Source organism: Callospermophilus lateralis, chromosome 1 (assembly GCF_048772815.1).
Source record: "Callospermophilus lateralis isolate mCalLat2 chromosome 1, mCalLat2.hap1, whole genome shotgun sequence".
In the NCBI taxonomy this organism is placed as follows: Eukaryota; Metazoa; Chordata; class Mammalia; order Rodentia; family Sciuridae; genus Callospermophilus; species Callospermophilus lateralis.
This window is the reverse complement of record NC_135305.1, coordinates 3,779,242-3,795,217: the sequence shown is the minus strand read 5'-3', so window position 1 is coordinate 3,795,217 and position 15,976 is coordinate 3,779,242. Positions and strand designations below refer to the sequence as shown.

General features: G+C 49.1%; 1 protein-coding gene across 1 annotated transcript in view; it reads left to right on the top strand.

Moving 5' to 3' along the window:
- Positions 1-15,976, top strand: part of Dpp6 (dipeptidyl peptidase like 6) — a 618,489-nt gene that overhangs the window by 451,988 nt on the left and 150,525 nt on the right. The window contains exon 7 of the mRNA XM_076831376.2: positions 254-335. Within this exon, the coding sequence (XP_076687491.2) occupies positions 254-335 (82 nt within the window). The remainder of the gene's footprint in view (positions 1-253; positions 336-15,976) is intronic.

Here is a 15,976-nt window from a genome sequence, read left to right as displayed (position 1 = left end):
TCTGGGTGGATATTTAGCATTTGGGTTGAAGGAGGGTGACCTGTCACCGCCGTGTAAATGTGTGCAGTGAAGCTGCCTTGGGGCGTGGGCGGGACGTGGGCAAGACGTGGGCAAGACGTGGCATCTGCAACGCAGAGGAAGCTCCTGGGGTCAGCGCCGCGGGACGGGGAGGAGGAGGGGCTGGAGGGTGGAAACCAAGGCGTCTTAACTCCTGGTTCCCACTGTTTGTCTGTGTTTCTGTCTGTGTCTCCAGAGATCCTCAGAGTCTGGACCCTCCGGAGGTGAGCAACGCCAAGCTTCAGTATGCAGGATGGGGTCCCAAAGGCCAGCAGCTGGTAAGAGCCGCGAGCAGTAGCACGTTTGATCCTGACGGGGTGTTCCAGGGCGAGCGGATGACTGCATGTGGCTGGCGTGTGAGTGAGTGTGCAAGTCCAGCTGGGCTTGGTGCACGGCCGTGTCCGTGTGGGAGGCAGACTCACAGAATTGGACTGGCCTCTCTCCTGGTCCCCCGGATCCCTTCAGCGGAGCCCCCTCACCTGTACCTAGAGGCTCCACATGAGGGCCTCCTGAGGAGGTGGCAGTGAAATATCAGAATCCTGGAGTCGTCAGGCGTCCTCTTGTTCTCTTCTCCCGTGGAGGGTTCTGTGTCCACACGCAGAAGCCCCCTGCCCCTCGGCCCCCCAGCCCCTCGGCTTCACATCCTGGATGCCCACTCATACTGGCAAGGCTGGTGTTGCAGAGTCTGCCACTGGTAGCTCGCACGGTGTGGTGGAAAGGCCCAGCAGTGCTGTGAGCAACGTCCAGGCCTGGACGCTGTCCCCCACGGCCCCTGGGCCACTGGCTGGCTGCAGCCTACAGTGAGCAGCCTCTGATCAGGCGAGGGATGTGATGGCTGGACTCCCCTCACCGACTCTCACACCGCCCACTGCACAGAGGGACCCTTGCCCTTCCAGGGGCCCCTCGGCCCGCAGGACAGGCCACTGGGCCGACTCAGGTTGGCAGTGTCATTCCTACAGCTCTCTTCCTGAAATTACCCAGAACAAGCCCAGTGTGAGGCTGGCCTGGGCCTGCTGATCTGGCCCTGCCTGAGGGCTGGGAGGATCTGGGAGGACCTGTGTGTCCACAGCACACACAGAAGTCCTGCTGTTTGGAGTTGGTTCAGAGGAATGGGAGTGTGGGGGCCACAGAAGGAGCTCGCTCTCCCTACAGGGTCCCTAGTGCCACACCCCGGCCAGGCAGGGGTTCCAAACGCACGTTTCACAGGTGGGAACGGGACAGCGCAGGGGAGGTAAGGCCAGAGCTGACCCTGGAGTCCTGATCCCCGGCTCAGGCACCAGGAGAGAGGCCAGCGTCCTCAGAGCACCGACTGGCACCCGCCCAGTGAGTGGGAGGCTCCAGGAGGCCCGAGAATCGTGATCCCAGACGGTTGACTCCAGGGCCTCTGAAGGCCGGTGACAGAGGAGGCACCGGTGCCATCTGATCATTCTGTAGAAGGGGCCACAAAACCCTCCCACCTCCACTGCTGCGCCCACAGCTGGGGCACTGAGCTTGCTGCCCATCAGTCACACCACAGGGGTCGGGGGAAAGTAGCCTTACCCAGTGGCCGTTGCCTGACCTTTCAACAGTCCAGGGGAAGGATGTCACCCCCTCACCTGTCAGTGGCCCGTCCACCACACCTGCCATCTCTGCTCACTTCTGCTGCTCAGCGCCAGCCTGTCCATCTGCGTCCCACCCTCTGCACCTGGAGCAGGGAGCCCCCGTGGTCCTGCCTGCTGGCAGGTGAAGGAGAGCGGGCCCACGGTTGCAAAAGCAGGGGGGGGGTGTGTGCATGTGTGTGTGCACACGTGTGTGCACATGTGTGTGTGTGTGCACGCGCACTCCAGAGCCGTGTGTTGGAAGAAGATGAAGCCGCACCACTTACCAGGTCTGCCCTTCCCCACCTTCAGCCTCTGCCAGTTTGGACAGTCGATTTCACGCTCAGGTTGTGCTCCTTGGGGACAAGGGAGCAGAGAAGTGATCATAGAAGTCGTGTTTGATCTCTAAAAATGACATCAGAACAAAATGGGTGCTGACTTCTCTGCAGAGCCTCCCCACTCCCCGAGCCCCGCACACGCTGCCAGGCAGCCCACTCTGGGGTCCCTCTCCCCCCACCGTTGGTCCCAGACGCTGCCCGTGGTGTGTAGACAGCCCGGTCCTCTGCTGGGCACTCAGCCCTCTTCACCTTTGTCCTCTGACGTGCCTGGCCTGGTGCCTGTGCTCAGTAAATATTTTTTGAGGTAAAAAATGAAAGCATGGACAGACTGGCTCATCAGTTAACACCTTGCCTAAACCACGAAGCATGAAGTAATCGAAGAGAGGTAAGTAGAACTTAGGACAGATACCAGGACGGCCCTCATGGTGCGGGAAGTCCCCTTCCTTCCCACTCCAAGGAGACCAGTGTCACTGAGTACCAAGTGCTAATGTTTGGACCGAGTACCAAGGTGCTAGTTGGCTGGTGGAGTTTCTGAGTTTTAAACTTACCGGCCTTTGGGGTTTTATTAGGCATCCTGATACTGCATTTGAGAGGCAGCGGGATGTGTGACAAGAGTGTCTGTGCGCTGAGCAGGGGTCAGAGATTTGCTCTGAGCAGGGGCCTGTGGCCAGGGGTCCAGGCCTGGCAGCCTGAAGGCTCCTCCCACAGCCGTCCCCCTGTGCTGTCCTGACACACACACAGACAGGACTGCAGGAGTCAGTGGGCATGGCTATGCCCCAGCAAGTCCAGCAAGGCGGGAGGACCTGGGCGGCTGGGCCGCTGACTGACCCTGGCCTTGGACCTTGTCCTCTGTGGGGCCTCCTCGACGGGGAGGGCTGATCCCAGGGCCACTGCCCTGATGACAGGGACACTGAGCCTGCTCCGTCCGCAGATGACACCTGTGATCGAGAGCAGGCCTCCCAAACTCTGGTCTCCAGAGTGACAGCAAGCAGCGGATCCCTGGTGGCCGCTCTATTTTGGAAAGTCAATATTGCTCCCCAAGTCGATCTGCTCTAATGGTGATGAGCCAGGCCTGAGTGGGTGATTCTCCCCAGGAGCAGGAAGCTCAGCTGCAGTCAAAGTCCCCGGGGACCCTCAGAGGCCACAGCCTGCTCGTGCCCAGTGAGTGACTTCAGCCTTTGGCCCTGCCCTAAGTCCCAGGAGCCGGCTAAGGGCACGCTCTTCTGGTGCCTCTACGCAGTGCCCGGGGAGGCTCCTACCCCCAGGTGAGCTTGTCCAGCCTTCAGGTTGTGCCGTGGGTGGTGAGGCCTCCTGAGGGGCCTGTGCGGGTATGTGGTGGCAGTTGTTCTCCCTGGTGACCAGATGGCCACTCACTCGGCTTGCTGGAGGCCCACGAGGTGACACTGTCTGCGGAGCCTGGAGAGGAGAATGGACGTGGCAGGTTACACAGTGCAGATGGGAAACAGCTGCAGGAGTGTCTGCCCGGTGTCTGCCTGGCGCCCTCCGCCCTCAGCCACCCCACGTGGGCACGAGGCCCACAGCTTCAGAGGCGTTCTGCACGCTGGGTCTCCCTTCCTTGTCTCCTCTTTGTGCGCCTGTGTGAGCTGGGGACCCAGGTGCCTTGGCCTTGGCCTCGTGGAGTCCTGCCTCCCACGAGTGACTTCATGTGGCCGGCCCTGCTCCCTGCGTCACGACTTCATCCTCTGGCATAGAAACAGCGCTTCATGCCCTCGTGTCTCTTCTGCTGGAGACGGTTAACAGGACAGACCAACAGAGGGCGGGGCAGTGGCCTCCTCTGTCTTGGGACACACGTGGAGAAAGGCCCTGGGGCCCCTGCAGCCAGTGAGCGAGGCCCGTGTGGGCCTGTGGTGGTTTTGTTCCGGGGAACAGATGTGAACTTGCCGCATGGTATTACTTGCCCTTTGGAAACGAGAATGATGGACGTTTTTGCAGAGAAAGCCGCACGGCACAGGCAGCATTAGGCACTCAAGGCTGGGCTCCTCCGGAACACTCAGACCTCAGAGGCAGACAGAACGGCCTCTCTGGCTGGCTGGCCACCTGATGCTGATGAACGAGCAGCTTTGGGAAGCACACTTAATAAGTCCTTTGGGGAAATTCAGCAGCTCAGAAAGTGAAAAATGAAGAGCAAGGGGAGGAGGTACCCAGGAACCTGCCATCTCCCGAGGAGCAGGAGGCCCATGGCAGCTGTGGTGGGGTGAGTGAGGGAAGCCACCTGCATATGGTCTCCCAGGGCATGAAAGGCCGCCATATGTCCTGAGACAGGAAGGGACAGTTAAGCATTGGTTACCCAGACCAGAGGCTGCAGGCCAGACCTCAGGAAGAACAGTGGCCCTAGCCCTTCCACCCATCATCTTCATGCCCTCTGAAACTGGTGTGGCCCATCTGCACTGGGCCCTGGGGGTGGGACTGGCCATGTGATGCTCTCCTTTTTAACCAAGACCTTGGGCCTGGGAGGGTACCCCAGTCCAGCGCTGCCATGAAGCCCAGACAGAAGGATCCAGTGGGCAGCACCACGGCATCTGCACTCAGCCCTGACAGCCTCCGTGATCAGCAGCCTCCTGTGGCAGCCCCCAGGGAGCCGAGAAGCGGGACGAGCCCTGCCCCCTGGGCAGCCTTCCTCGGGACACCAGGGCTCAGACAGATCTGCATGGGGACAGCGGGGCAGGGAGTGACGTACTAAGGTTGACAAATCTGGCCAGGGGGAGAGAGCTCTGTTTCCAGCGAGAGCAGAGTATTTAGTGAAATGTCCTGTGCATGCCGAGGACCAGACTCGAGTGACGTCCATTAATGACTTATAAAGGCCTCTGATCAATTTGGGTTAATTTGGTATTCATTATAAAAACATTCGTCACGGGAACTGAAGTCCATGACAGTAGCCAAGAAATTAATATCCAGGGATGGAAATCGCCCTACGTGTCCCCAGATAATGGATGGAGACAGTTCGGTGAGTGATTTACTAGCCCCACCGAGGGCCCTTCAGAGGCAGCGCGTGTTCTGCCGCAGGGCTCTGTGGGGCTAAACCAGCTTCACGTCCATGCACTCAAGTAAATAAGCCGTGTTTTTGGTAATTAACCTGAAGGATGGGGTTGCATAGCAGCGACCAGATGATCAGTTAGAGAACTAGGAGTCAGGAAATGGCTGCAGAAGTTCTTTCCTGCTGCCGAGCATCTCTCTGAAGACGCAGGGATTCAGAAGACAAAAGCTGAGTCGTACCCGTGGTCATGGAAAGGCATGGAGGTTCACGGGAGTTTGAAAAGACAGCTAACCTAAAAACAGCAGGCCCACTCCTGGGCACGTATCCAAGGAAATAAAATCAATACGTTGAAGACACATCTACACCTCCGTGTTCATCATAGCACGATACAAAACAGCCAGGAAACGGGATCCCCCTGAGTGTGCACCAGTGGACACGTGGATGAAGAAAACGTGCCCCAGACACACAGTGGAATACTGTTCATCCGTGAAAAGGAAGGAAAGCCCATCATTTGTGACAACATGGATGGGACCAGAAGACATGATTTTAAGTGAGATCAGCCAGGCACAGAGAGACAAGAACTGCGCGGCCTCACTCCCAGGGAGAAGCAGGATGCTGTCTCCAGAGGCTGGGAGGGAAGGGGAGGGAGGGATGGGGAGAAGGTGGTCGGCAGTCTCGTCTTAGTGAGACCCCAGGAGTAAGGCTGGTGTGCACTGAGCGACTGTGAGGCCCTGGACACGCCAAGAAGCCAGGAGAAAGGATTCGGCATAGATTCACCACAAGGAAATGACCAGGGTTCCAGGAGACAGATTCGCTCACCCCGATTTGAACACTGCACCATACACACATATATCAAAACCTCACAAGGTGCCCCACGTGCAGGTACAGGTGTGTGCATCCATTAAAAATAAATTTCAAGAAATGCCCCTTCAAAAACATGGCTAGGAAGACTAGAAGAACATGGAACGCATGTCCTCTGTTAAATGATACGAGGACTCGAGATCCACTGCTTGGTGTGCGTGTGTGGGTGGGAAAGGATTGGACGTCCTGTATTCGCCAAAATAATTATTTCGCTGGTCAGGCTGTGGGCATTTCCCTGTTTCTAAAAGTTTCTTGGATGCAGCAACATTGTATTCCCATTGACAATTGAAAGGAGTGGAAGATTCATTGGCAGATATGAGACCCAGGACTCCACTCTGACGGCCCCTGCTCGGTCGCCTCCTGGGGAGGATGCTCATGAAGGACCAGCACCCACCCTCAGGGTCTTTCACGCACGGGTCCCAGGCTCTTCCCAGCTCTGCTACAGGACCCTTGAGGGCTTTTCTGGAACTCAGTCTTTTCTCATTAATCTAATTTATTCTTTGTACCGGGGATTGAGCTCGGGGCACTCGACTACTGAGCCATATCCCCAGCCCTAGTTTGGATTTTATTTAGACACAGGGTCTCACCAAGTCACTTGGCACCTTTCTGTTGCTGACGCTGGCTCTGAACTCGCGATCCTCCTGCCTCAGCCTCCCAAGCCTCTGGGATTTCAGGCGTGCTCCACCATGCCCAGTTAATAGAATTTTTAATTAACAAACCCTAGTTGTATGTACTTATGAGGTACAAGGCGATGTATATTTAAAAATAACTAAGATTTATTTCAAACATCTTAACTCAAAAAAAAAAAAAGTGATAATGGAACTCACCATTAAGCCTGAGCAAAATTAAGGAAAAGTATTTTGGGGCTGGAAACAGAGCCTGCCTGGCTACCCACCAGGTCTGTGAGGGTCAGTCCCTCCTCTCCCTTGCCAGAGCTCCCTAAATGCGATTGCCACCAAAGAAGAGGATTATTTCTTATGAGGAATCAGATTTAGAAGGGAGCCCGACATCAGCCTCACAATATTAGGTTAGAGAATTCCAGGATGATCTATCAAAGCGAGTTCATAAGCAGGACCGGCTTCTGCATTAAGGAGGAGTGCATTTACTGATAGGCCCTTGAGCCAGCGTAGCAAGGCAGCTACACATCAAAATAGCCCTGCACATGTCTGGGCGGGGAGAGCCAGGGTGGCCTGTGCAGCCACAGAGGAAGCAGGCCTGGACATTAGAAGTTTCCAGGGTTAGAGGTGGGCAGGAAGCTCTGCTATCTGCTGCTCTTTCTCCTGGGTGCACACAACGGTCCTTTGTAGATTATGGAACCTCCCATTTGGGGGGGGGGGAACCTTCAAAATAATTCCTACAAAGTTTCACAATTGGCAGGAATCAGCCTCAAGGCTCTGTCTCCTCTGCTGTGCAGAATGATCATGCCTTTTTGTTCACGAAAGTGCTGAAGTGTTGTCAGCCCCACTTACTGTAGCAGTTAATCTTACGCTTCTTTGTTTTATTATTCAACTCGTTCGCTTTTGAATAACTTTATTTCCCAGACTGAATGTAAGCTGTTCAAGGACAAAGAGTGTTTCTCATTATGTTTTTATCTTCCATGGCCCATTGCTCAGTGTTGAGCAGAGTATAGGATCTCAACAAATACATGTTAAATGAATGATATCCAGGAGGAAAAGTAAAATTAAATGTCAGATTTATGGATGTAATGTTCAAAATCCATGGGAACTGGAAAAACTTGATGTCCTAACCTAAAAGATTTAAGATGGAACAACTTGTCCGGGGGTTGATTAAGTCAGCTGTCCAGATGGAGCAACTCAAGGTTCTTGAGCCAGACACTTTTCCCTAAAATGTTTGCTGTGCTACAAAAGGTCTTAAAGATGTGAATTCTCACTCTCGAGACTGTTGAGAGTGGGCTGAGCTGAGCAGAACGATAGGGTCAGAAGCCCCTGGCTTGCCACGGGAGTGCAAGTGTGAAGGGCCTGTTGGGTCCCAGGCACCACGGGAGACTGGTTCTTAATGTCACAAGGACGAGCCAGACCTCATGGGCTGTTGTTGCATATGCACCCTCCAGCCTGGAACTGAGACTGACCCTCATTAAGTCCCCTCAGAGGTGCGGTCTGGTTCCCTAGGACTGAGGTGGGCCTGGGCACCAGGAGCCCCAGGGACCCCTGCTCTGCACTCACATGGGAGTGTCACTGGCACGGGTGTCTGCAGACGCCAGGACTCTGTGACCTCTTTAATAAACTTGGAGGCTTCTCAACAACTCCAGTGTTGTGACAAAACAAAGCCCATTGAGATTGTTTTGAGTAGTAAGGCCTATAACAAAGACTTGTTTTACACAAGAGCACCATCGTGCAAAGCATCCCGGGAAGCTCCCTTCTCACATCTGCCGGCAGTGTCAGCCGAGCTGCGGTCTGCACAGGTCCTGGCCGATTCATGCATTCTACCCAAAGTTCAGTTCAGGATATTACAAGACTGGTTTGCTTTCTTTTTCTTCTAAACCCTGGGTGAGGAGTCAGTGTCTGAATCGATCCATGATTTATGCAGTATCAATCATTTTACTGTGATTCTCTCCCATCAAGCCATAAGCAATCACATATACTGAAGTGAGAGTCTGTTGCAGCAGAAGCACTGGATTCCAGACAGAGGGTCCCACTGGGTGGCTGTATAGGTCAGGACAAATAACCAATAACTGCAACCCTTGATTCAGGTCTTGCAGTGTCTAGCCTTCTTTCTGGGAATCTTGTACTGAATATTGCCTCTTTTGCTCATGCCGCAGTCTTGCTGCAGCAAAATAACCGGGGGGTGATGAGCAACTTGTGTACATTGATACAGCAGGAGTGGGAGCCATTTATTGTAGGACAGGAGGGGTATATGTACATTACACACAGCTTATCTTAATTAACATAAACTAGATACAGCAGTCAACCAATAAGGAATCTCCACACTTAATGGCTCGCTGGTGTTACTTCACAAGCCACTCCCTCTGGCAAAATGCCAGGCGCCATCTTGACTTGTTTACAGACCCTAACATTTCCCCCTTTTGTTTAATTTAAATAACGACCATAGTGGTTTTTACAGAAACACCATAAATAATCTGCTACAAGCAGAAGGGGAGGATACAAAATGCCACAACACCAAGCCAACTGATGGCTCCATGCAAGAAGCCCTTGGAAAAATTATACCAGCAATGACACCGTTAGCAAAGATACTGAGTTACAATTTGTTGTAGATTACAGTTTGCTGTTTCAGTCCAGGTAAAGCAGTGTCTCAATAGATTAACTCACAGTCCAGGTAAGTTCTGCAGGCAGCTAGCTTAAATCACAGTCCAGGTAAGTTCTGCAGGCAGCTAGCTTGATCCGAAGTCTCGTCCGGTTCTCAGAACATTGGAAATTCTTCCACTTTTGTCTTTACCGGTACTGGGATGAAGGCAGGAACTCCAGATGGCTAAAGAAAATCCTGTAGTATTCCAGCAGGCACTAAGAAAACAACCTTCTGAACAATTTAGTACATTATCTCAAGGTTTTTTTACATTTGAAATAAGCCTTAATAGTGCTCATTACTCATTAGCTTCCAGGTGTGGTAGAACCATTGTAGCTTAGTTATTGGCATTGAAAATGACCAAACATCAGGGATGCCAGTAATGTCTTCTGTTGGCTGTAGTGTCCCAGGCAGCCCCAGATGGCCCCAGGAGAGTGTCCCGGACTCAAACTGCCACTGGGCATAGGGAGCAAGAGCCTACAAGATTGTGCCTCTGGGTCAGGTCTGGATTTGGGCTCTCGCAGTGGCATCCCGCTCCCTGGGTGGAGGGCGGGGAAGAGCCCGCTGCCGCCGCTTGGAAAGTCCTTGCTGTGCCATGACTGGCTCGCACTTGTGGCAGCCGCTGCACCGATTCATGCGCCTCCAGTAACGAAAAGTATTTAGTAATAGCCTTTTGTTGCAACTTTTTTCCTGATAATCCTTCTTCTTCTGAACTTTCTTTTTCTTTCTGACTAGAGTTCCTGGGCTTTTATCAACACATGCCCTAACTATTCTTGGTTCCACTGGGGTGTCTTCTTCCCTTAGTAATTTACTTAACACCCCTTCCATATTTTCGTCACAAAGACAATACAACATTTCAAGACAAAACAAGACACAAACATACTGTATCAATCTTCTCCATTTTCTCAAAATGGCCATTTGTCCTCTCGCCCTATCTAGGGACGAGCAGATTTGCTCCCGTCCTATCTATGGACAGGCAGCTTTTTCTCGTCAACTTACCCCCGAGTGTCCTGGGGCTCCCCGTGCGGGCCACCATCTGCCGCAGTCCTGCTGCAGCAAAATAACCAGGGGGTGATGAGCAACTTTTGTACATTGATACAGCAGGAGTAGAAGCCATTTATTGTAGGACAGGAGGGGTATGTATACATTACACAAGCTTATCTTAATTAACATAAATTAGATACAGAAGTCAACCAATCAGGAATCTCCACACTAATGGCTCACTGGCGGCGTTACTTCACAAACCACTCCCTCTGGCAAAATGCCAGGCGCCACCTTGACTTGTTTACAGACCCTCACATGCTCATATTATCTCCATTTAGCAGTAAGAAACCACAAGTTCAGTTAATAGCTGGATTTGACCAAGGTCATGTGGTGATGGTGTTGTAACTGAAACCCAAGTGCCGCTGCCTGGCCCTTCCCTCTGCACCAAACTCTAATCTGAGTTCAGGGTCCAGAATGGCTTATCGCAGGACCAAATGAGTTCATGTCTCTGGGAAAGGTCTTTTAAATGCCCTGCAAATTCCAAGTGTTATTATGTCAGTGAATGCTGCTGTCTGTATTGAAGACCACCCACAAGAACATTTTCTTTGGCAGTACACAGAGGCAGTGTCTCCTGATGCAGCTTCTGGGATGTATCCTAATGCCCTTGTCTTTCTCCATACTGAGCATTCTAAAACTGAGTGGTGTTCTAACCTAACCAATATTGTCACCAGAAATCTTTGCAGGGCCCATAAAAGAGCTGCTACAGCCCCCAAGCAGGCACTAAACCCCAAATGGAGTGAAGTGTCCCTCCTTGAAGCACTCCTCCTCTGGAAGGCTGGACTGCCAGTCACGTGCAGGATGAGCAGGATCATTTTAGAGAATGGTTGAATGAGTACAGCTGTGTGTCTCCTTCCCAGGGAGTGATCTGGACATTTTCCAAAGTTTTCTATGTTTTACTGGGGTTTGTTTATTTTAGATGTATTTTTATATATTAATGAAGTATTTTATAAGTAAAGGTTGTCAAACTGAGCCCTCATATGCCCTTTACTCAGCATGAAATATTGAACATTTCCAAGCCCTGCAGAGCTCTGAGTCCCATCCCATCCACATTCCCTCCTCCACGTGATGGATTCTCTTTATGCTTCTCTGACAGTTTATAAAAATAGCTTTACCATGTATTTGTGAATCCCTAGACAATATCGCGTTCATACTTTTAACTTCACAGTAGCTATTACGGCATGGCGTAGGCACTCCCGTCACTCTGTTTTGCACTGAGTTTGTGTGTGGTCTTCATGGGTGCTGACACACGGAGCTGTGGTCTGTCATGTTCACACTGCGTGGTGCTCCTGTACACTCATGTGTCAACACCAAGTGGTGGTCCCTTTGCCATGTCTCAGAATGTGTGTATCCAGTCTCGTGTCTGTGGATATGCAAGTTGAGTCTGGTTTTCATTTTAAATCTTTCTACAGTGTTGCTGTATGCATTTTGCTCCTGTTCCCCAGTGCACCCGAGCAAGAGTCTATGTAGCTTTGTAGCTTTTACTGTGCATGTAATTGACTGCTAAGGAATTGAATGTCTTTTCATAGATACAGTTCCTCTAGGTGTTACATCTTTGTGTGTGTGTGTGGGGGGGGTGCTGGGGACTGAGCTATATCCCCAGCCCTAGGTGTAAATCACCTGCTCATGTCTTTTAATGTATCTTGGCTTGTGGGGGGGGCTGTCATTTTCTTATTGATGTGATCCTTTCTCCAGTTCTTTTTCAGTGATGCCATTTCTAATATTTTTTTCTGATTTTACAGCTTCTTTTTCACTTTATTATGAATATAATTTGGTTGTAAAATATATTAATTTCAATGAAATTTATCATTTATGGTTTGAATTTTTATATCTTCTTAAAGAAACTTCTTCCCACCCTGAGGACTTAAAAATATTATTTTATATTACCTTACAATATTTTTGTAATTTCATCTTTCACAATTATGTCTTTACTCTACCAGAAATTGACTTGGGGATAGGCATGAAGCATATTTAATATTAATTTTCTATAGATATTACCACACATCTCAGAACTAGTTATTGGAAAAGTCTCCCTGTGCTCATCGATCCTTGGAGCTGCTTCTGCCGTTTATTAAATGTTTGGGGGGTGGGTTTGGTTCCAGACTCTCCATTGTGTCCCCCTGACCTTTTGTCTGTGGAAGTAACTAAACATTCTTAACCTTTGTAGCTGCATGAGAGTCCCCCAAACACACAGAGCTTGAGAGTGCTTTGGCTGTCTTTGGCTGTGTGTGAGTGTGTGTGTGTGTGTGTGTGTGTGTGTGTGTGTGTGCACAAACAGCTTGGAATAAGTTTGGTTCTTTTGTAAAACTTTTGGGAAGTGAATATAAATTTCATTAGATTTATACACAAATTGAAGGAGAATTTTATAAGCTTTGATATTGAACTGCCCAGTATGTAGCATTATTCTCAATTTGTTTACTTAAAAAAAAAAAATCTTTCACTAAGGTTTTGTAAATTTTTCTATGTTGCTTGCAAATATTTTGCTTGAATTTATTTTTAGATATTGTTGTATTCAGCTTTTTGTCACTGTGACCAAAGGCCTGACAAGAAAAATGTAGAAGAGGAAAAGTTTGTTATGACTATGGTTTCAGAGGTTCCGTCTATGTTTAGCCAACTCCTTTGGCCAGGGCCCAAGTGAGGCAGAACATCATGGCAGAAGGGTGTGGTGGAGGAGAGCAGCTCAGGACATGGCACCAGGAAGGAGAGAGAGCTTTGCTTATCAGGGACAAAACATAAACCCCAAAGGCACACTCCCAGTGACCCCCTCTTAGCCACCCCGACCTTCCTGTAGTTAACACCCAGTTAATCCATTCAAGTGGATTAACCCATTCAAGTGGATTAACCCGTTGATCAGGTTGCAGCTATTATAATCTAGTATTTTCAGCTCTGAAGATCCTTGCATTGTGTCATAAATGATCTTTGGGGGACACCTCATATTTAAACCCTAACATTCCCTCCTGGCTCCAAAAAGCTCAGGCCAACATGCAAAATACATTTAGTCCATATCCAAGAGTCCTCAGAGTCTCAACAGTTCCAGCATCATCCAAGATCCAACTCCAAAATCCCATCTGAGACTCAAGGCAAACTCGTGAATGTTTTCCCCTGTAAATATCAAAAGCAAGTCACATATATACAATATATAAGACACAGTAAACATTTCCATTCCACAAGGGAGAAACAAAGGCATAGAAAGAAGGGATGGGATCAAAGTAAGACAAAATTCAGTTGGTAAACAAGTCCTGGGGCACACGGTATCATGATGTTCTTTCCAAAGGGCTTGTGTAGCTTTCCCGAGGCCTTGCTAGTCACAGCCCATGGCCTCTGTCTTGGCTTCTCTCTGCACAATCCTGCACCTTTCCTTGGGAGTCCAGTTCCACAGTACTGGAAGCTCTCAATTGTGGGGTCTGTACTGCAGGTTCCCACTCGCTTCATGCATAACCCTCTAAGATGCAGCCCACAGAGACACTGATCCTGTGGCACGTTTCCTGAACTCCCAGGCCTTCCTTTGAAATCTTCGTAGAAGCCTCATCACCCCCTAATTCCAGCATGCTGCAATCCTGCAGAACCAGCTCTACCTGGTTGATGCCAAGGTCTGCCACCATCTTGAACAGTAGCCAAGGTTCCTGAGACCATGACTGCAGCAGCCTCTGAGTGCCTGGGTGGCTGAGCACCGTGAAACATTCCTAGGCCCCCCTGTACCCCCATGGTCTCTTCTTGAAGGAATTTTTACTTTTGTACCCTTGAGCCTGAGATGAGTGTGGTTGCCAATTCCGGGGATGATCTCAAGCTATCTCTTCTATTGGCTCTTGGTAAAGTATTTGGCATTTCTTTAGTGACTATAATCTCTTTAAAAATCACACATTCCTTAGCCCCAGTTCTACTTGCACTTTTCTGATCAAACTTCAAGTTTTTCAAATCTTTCAGCTTCTGATTATCACAGCAAACTTGGCTAAATGTTGCCAGAAATACCCATGCCACCACCTGAATGTTGTACTGCCTTGACATTTCCTCTGCCACATTAAATATTCCATCATCTTTAAAATCAGACTCACATGGTGGCTCATGACTGTAATCCCAGTGGCTCTGGAGGCTTAAGCAGGAGGATCAAAAGTTCAAAGCCAGACACAGCAACAGCAAGACACTAAGCAACTCAGTGAGACCCTGTCTTAAAATAAAATACAAAATAGAGCTGGGGATGTGGCTCAGTGGTGCCCCTGAGTTCAATCCCTGGTACCCGAAAACAAAAGAAAACAAACAAAAAAATCTGTTTATAAAATCAACCTCACAGAAAGTCTCAGGACTTGGAGAAAATATAGACATTGTCTATACCAGAACATAACGTTTGGCCTCTGGTCCAATTCCAATAGAGTCCTCCTGTTCTAAAACCTCATGAGCCCAGTCTTTACTGTCCACAGTCCTATCATCATTCTGGTCTTTTGATTTCCCACTAGAATTACTCCTCAAGTTCACTTACAAAATTCTAAAGTTTTCCCAGCTTACATCTCTAATGTAAACCAACACCAAAGGCTTCTGAACCACATGGTCAGGTTACTCACAGCAATGGCCCCATGTCTCAGTTCCAATTTCTGTGTTACTCTGCTATTCATCAATGTAACCAAAGACCTGACAAGAAAAATGTAGAAGGGGGAAAGTTTATTTTGATCCATTGTCTCAAAGATTCAGTCCATGGTCAGCCAATCCCATAGCTCTAGGCCTGAAGTGAGGCAGAACATCAAGGCAGAGTGCATGGTAGAAGAAATCAGCTCAGGACGAGGCAGCAAGGAAGCAGAGAACTCTCTAATCACCAAGGACAGAATGTCAACCCCAAAGGCTCACCCCCAATGACCTACTTCCTCCAGCCACGGCCTACCTGCCCACAGTAACCATCCATTAACCCACTGATTAGGTAGCAACCCTTCTAATCACTTGCCTCCTGAAAATTCTTGCATTGTCTCTCACATGAGCTTTTGGGGACACCTTATATCTAAATCATAACAGGTATTTTGTTTAGATAAATGTGGCACCATTGTATATACTTCATTTTTAAAATATGGTTTTTCTAACTTATATATTCTAGTTAATAGAATTGCCTTTGTTATTTTATATTTATTTTGTACCTAGCAGCCTTGCTAAACTCATTCAATTCCAATAATCTGTGATTTTTTTGACTAGGTATGTAGACTATCACATCCTCTCCAAATAATGACGAGTTTATTTCTTCCTTCTTCATCCTCTGCCCGGGCTGCTTCCTCTTTCCTTATCCAGGACCAACACTATATCAAATAAAATGTGACAGTAGGATCCAGTCCTCGTGGCGTATCGGATCATGAAAGAAATGCTTTCAGGCGTTCACCACGTACTGTGAAGCAGACGGATTCTTCAGATTCCTCAGTCCCAGAGAGGATAGCTGTATTTCTGATTTTATGAATTTTTGTTTGTTTGATTCTTCTTATTTTTGTTGCTCTTGTGGTTTCGTTCTATTTTTCTTTATTTTGAATTTTATGAAGTGTGTTTTTACATCTATTTGGATAATCGTGGCTTTTCTCTTTAGTCTGTTAGTGAGGCACACTGTCAACCAATGCAAAACCAGCCTTACTTACCCAGGACAGAATCCATCTGGGTGTGATACATTTTCTTTCTTGTATAGACATTTCTAGATTGCAAACTAATATATTCTTTGGGATTTTTGCATCTGTGTTCATAAGTGAAGTTAGTCTACTGTTGTGTTAAATTATGTTATTTTTCTTAAATCACTTTATTGAAAAGGCTTTTGAACAGGTATAAACACAAACTAGATATGAACTTAGATAACTAAAAGCCAAGTACAATTTATCAGTTAACTTCAG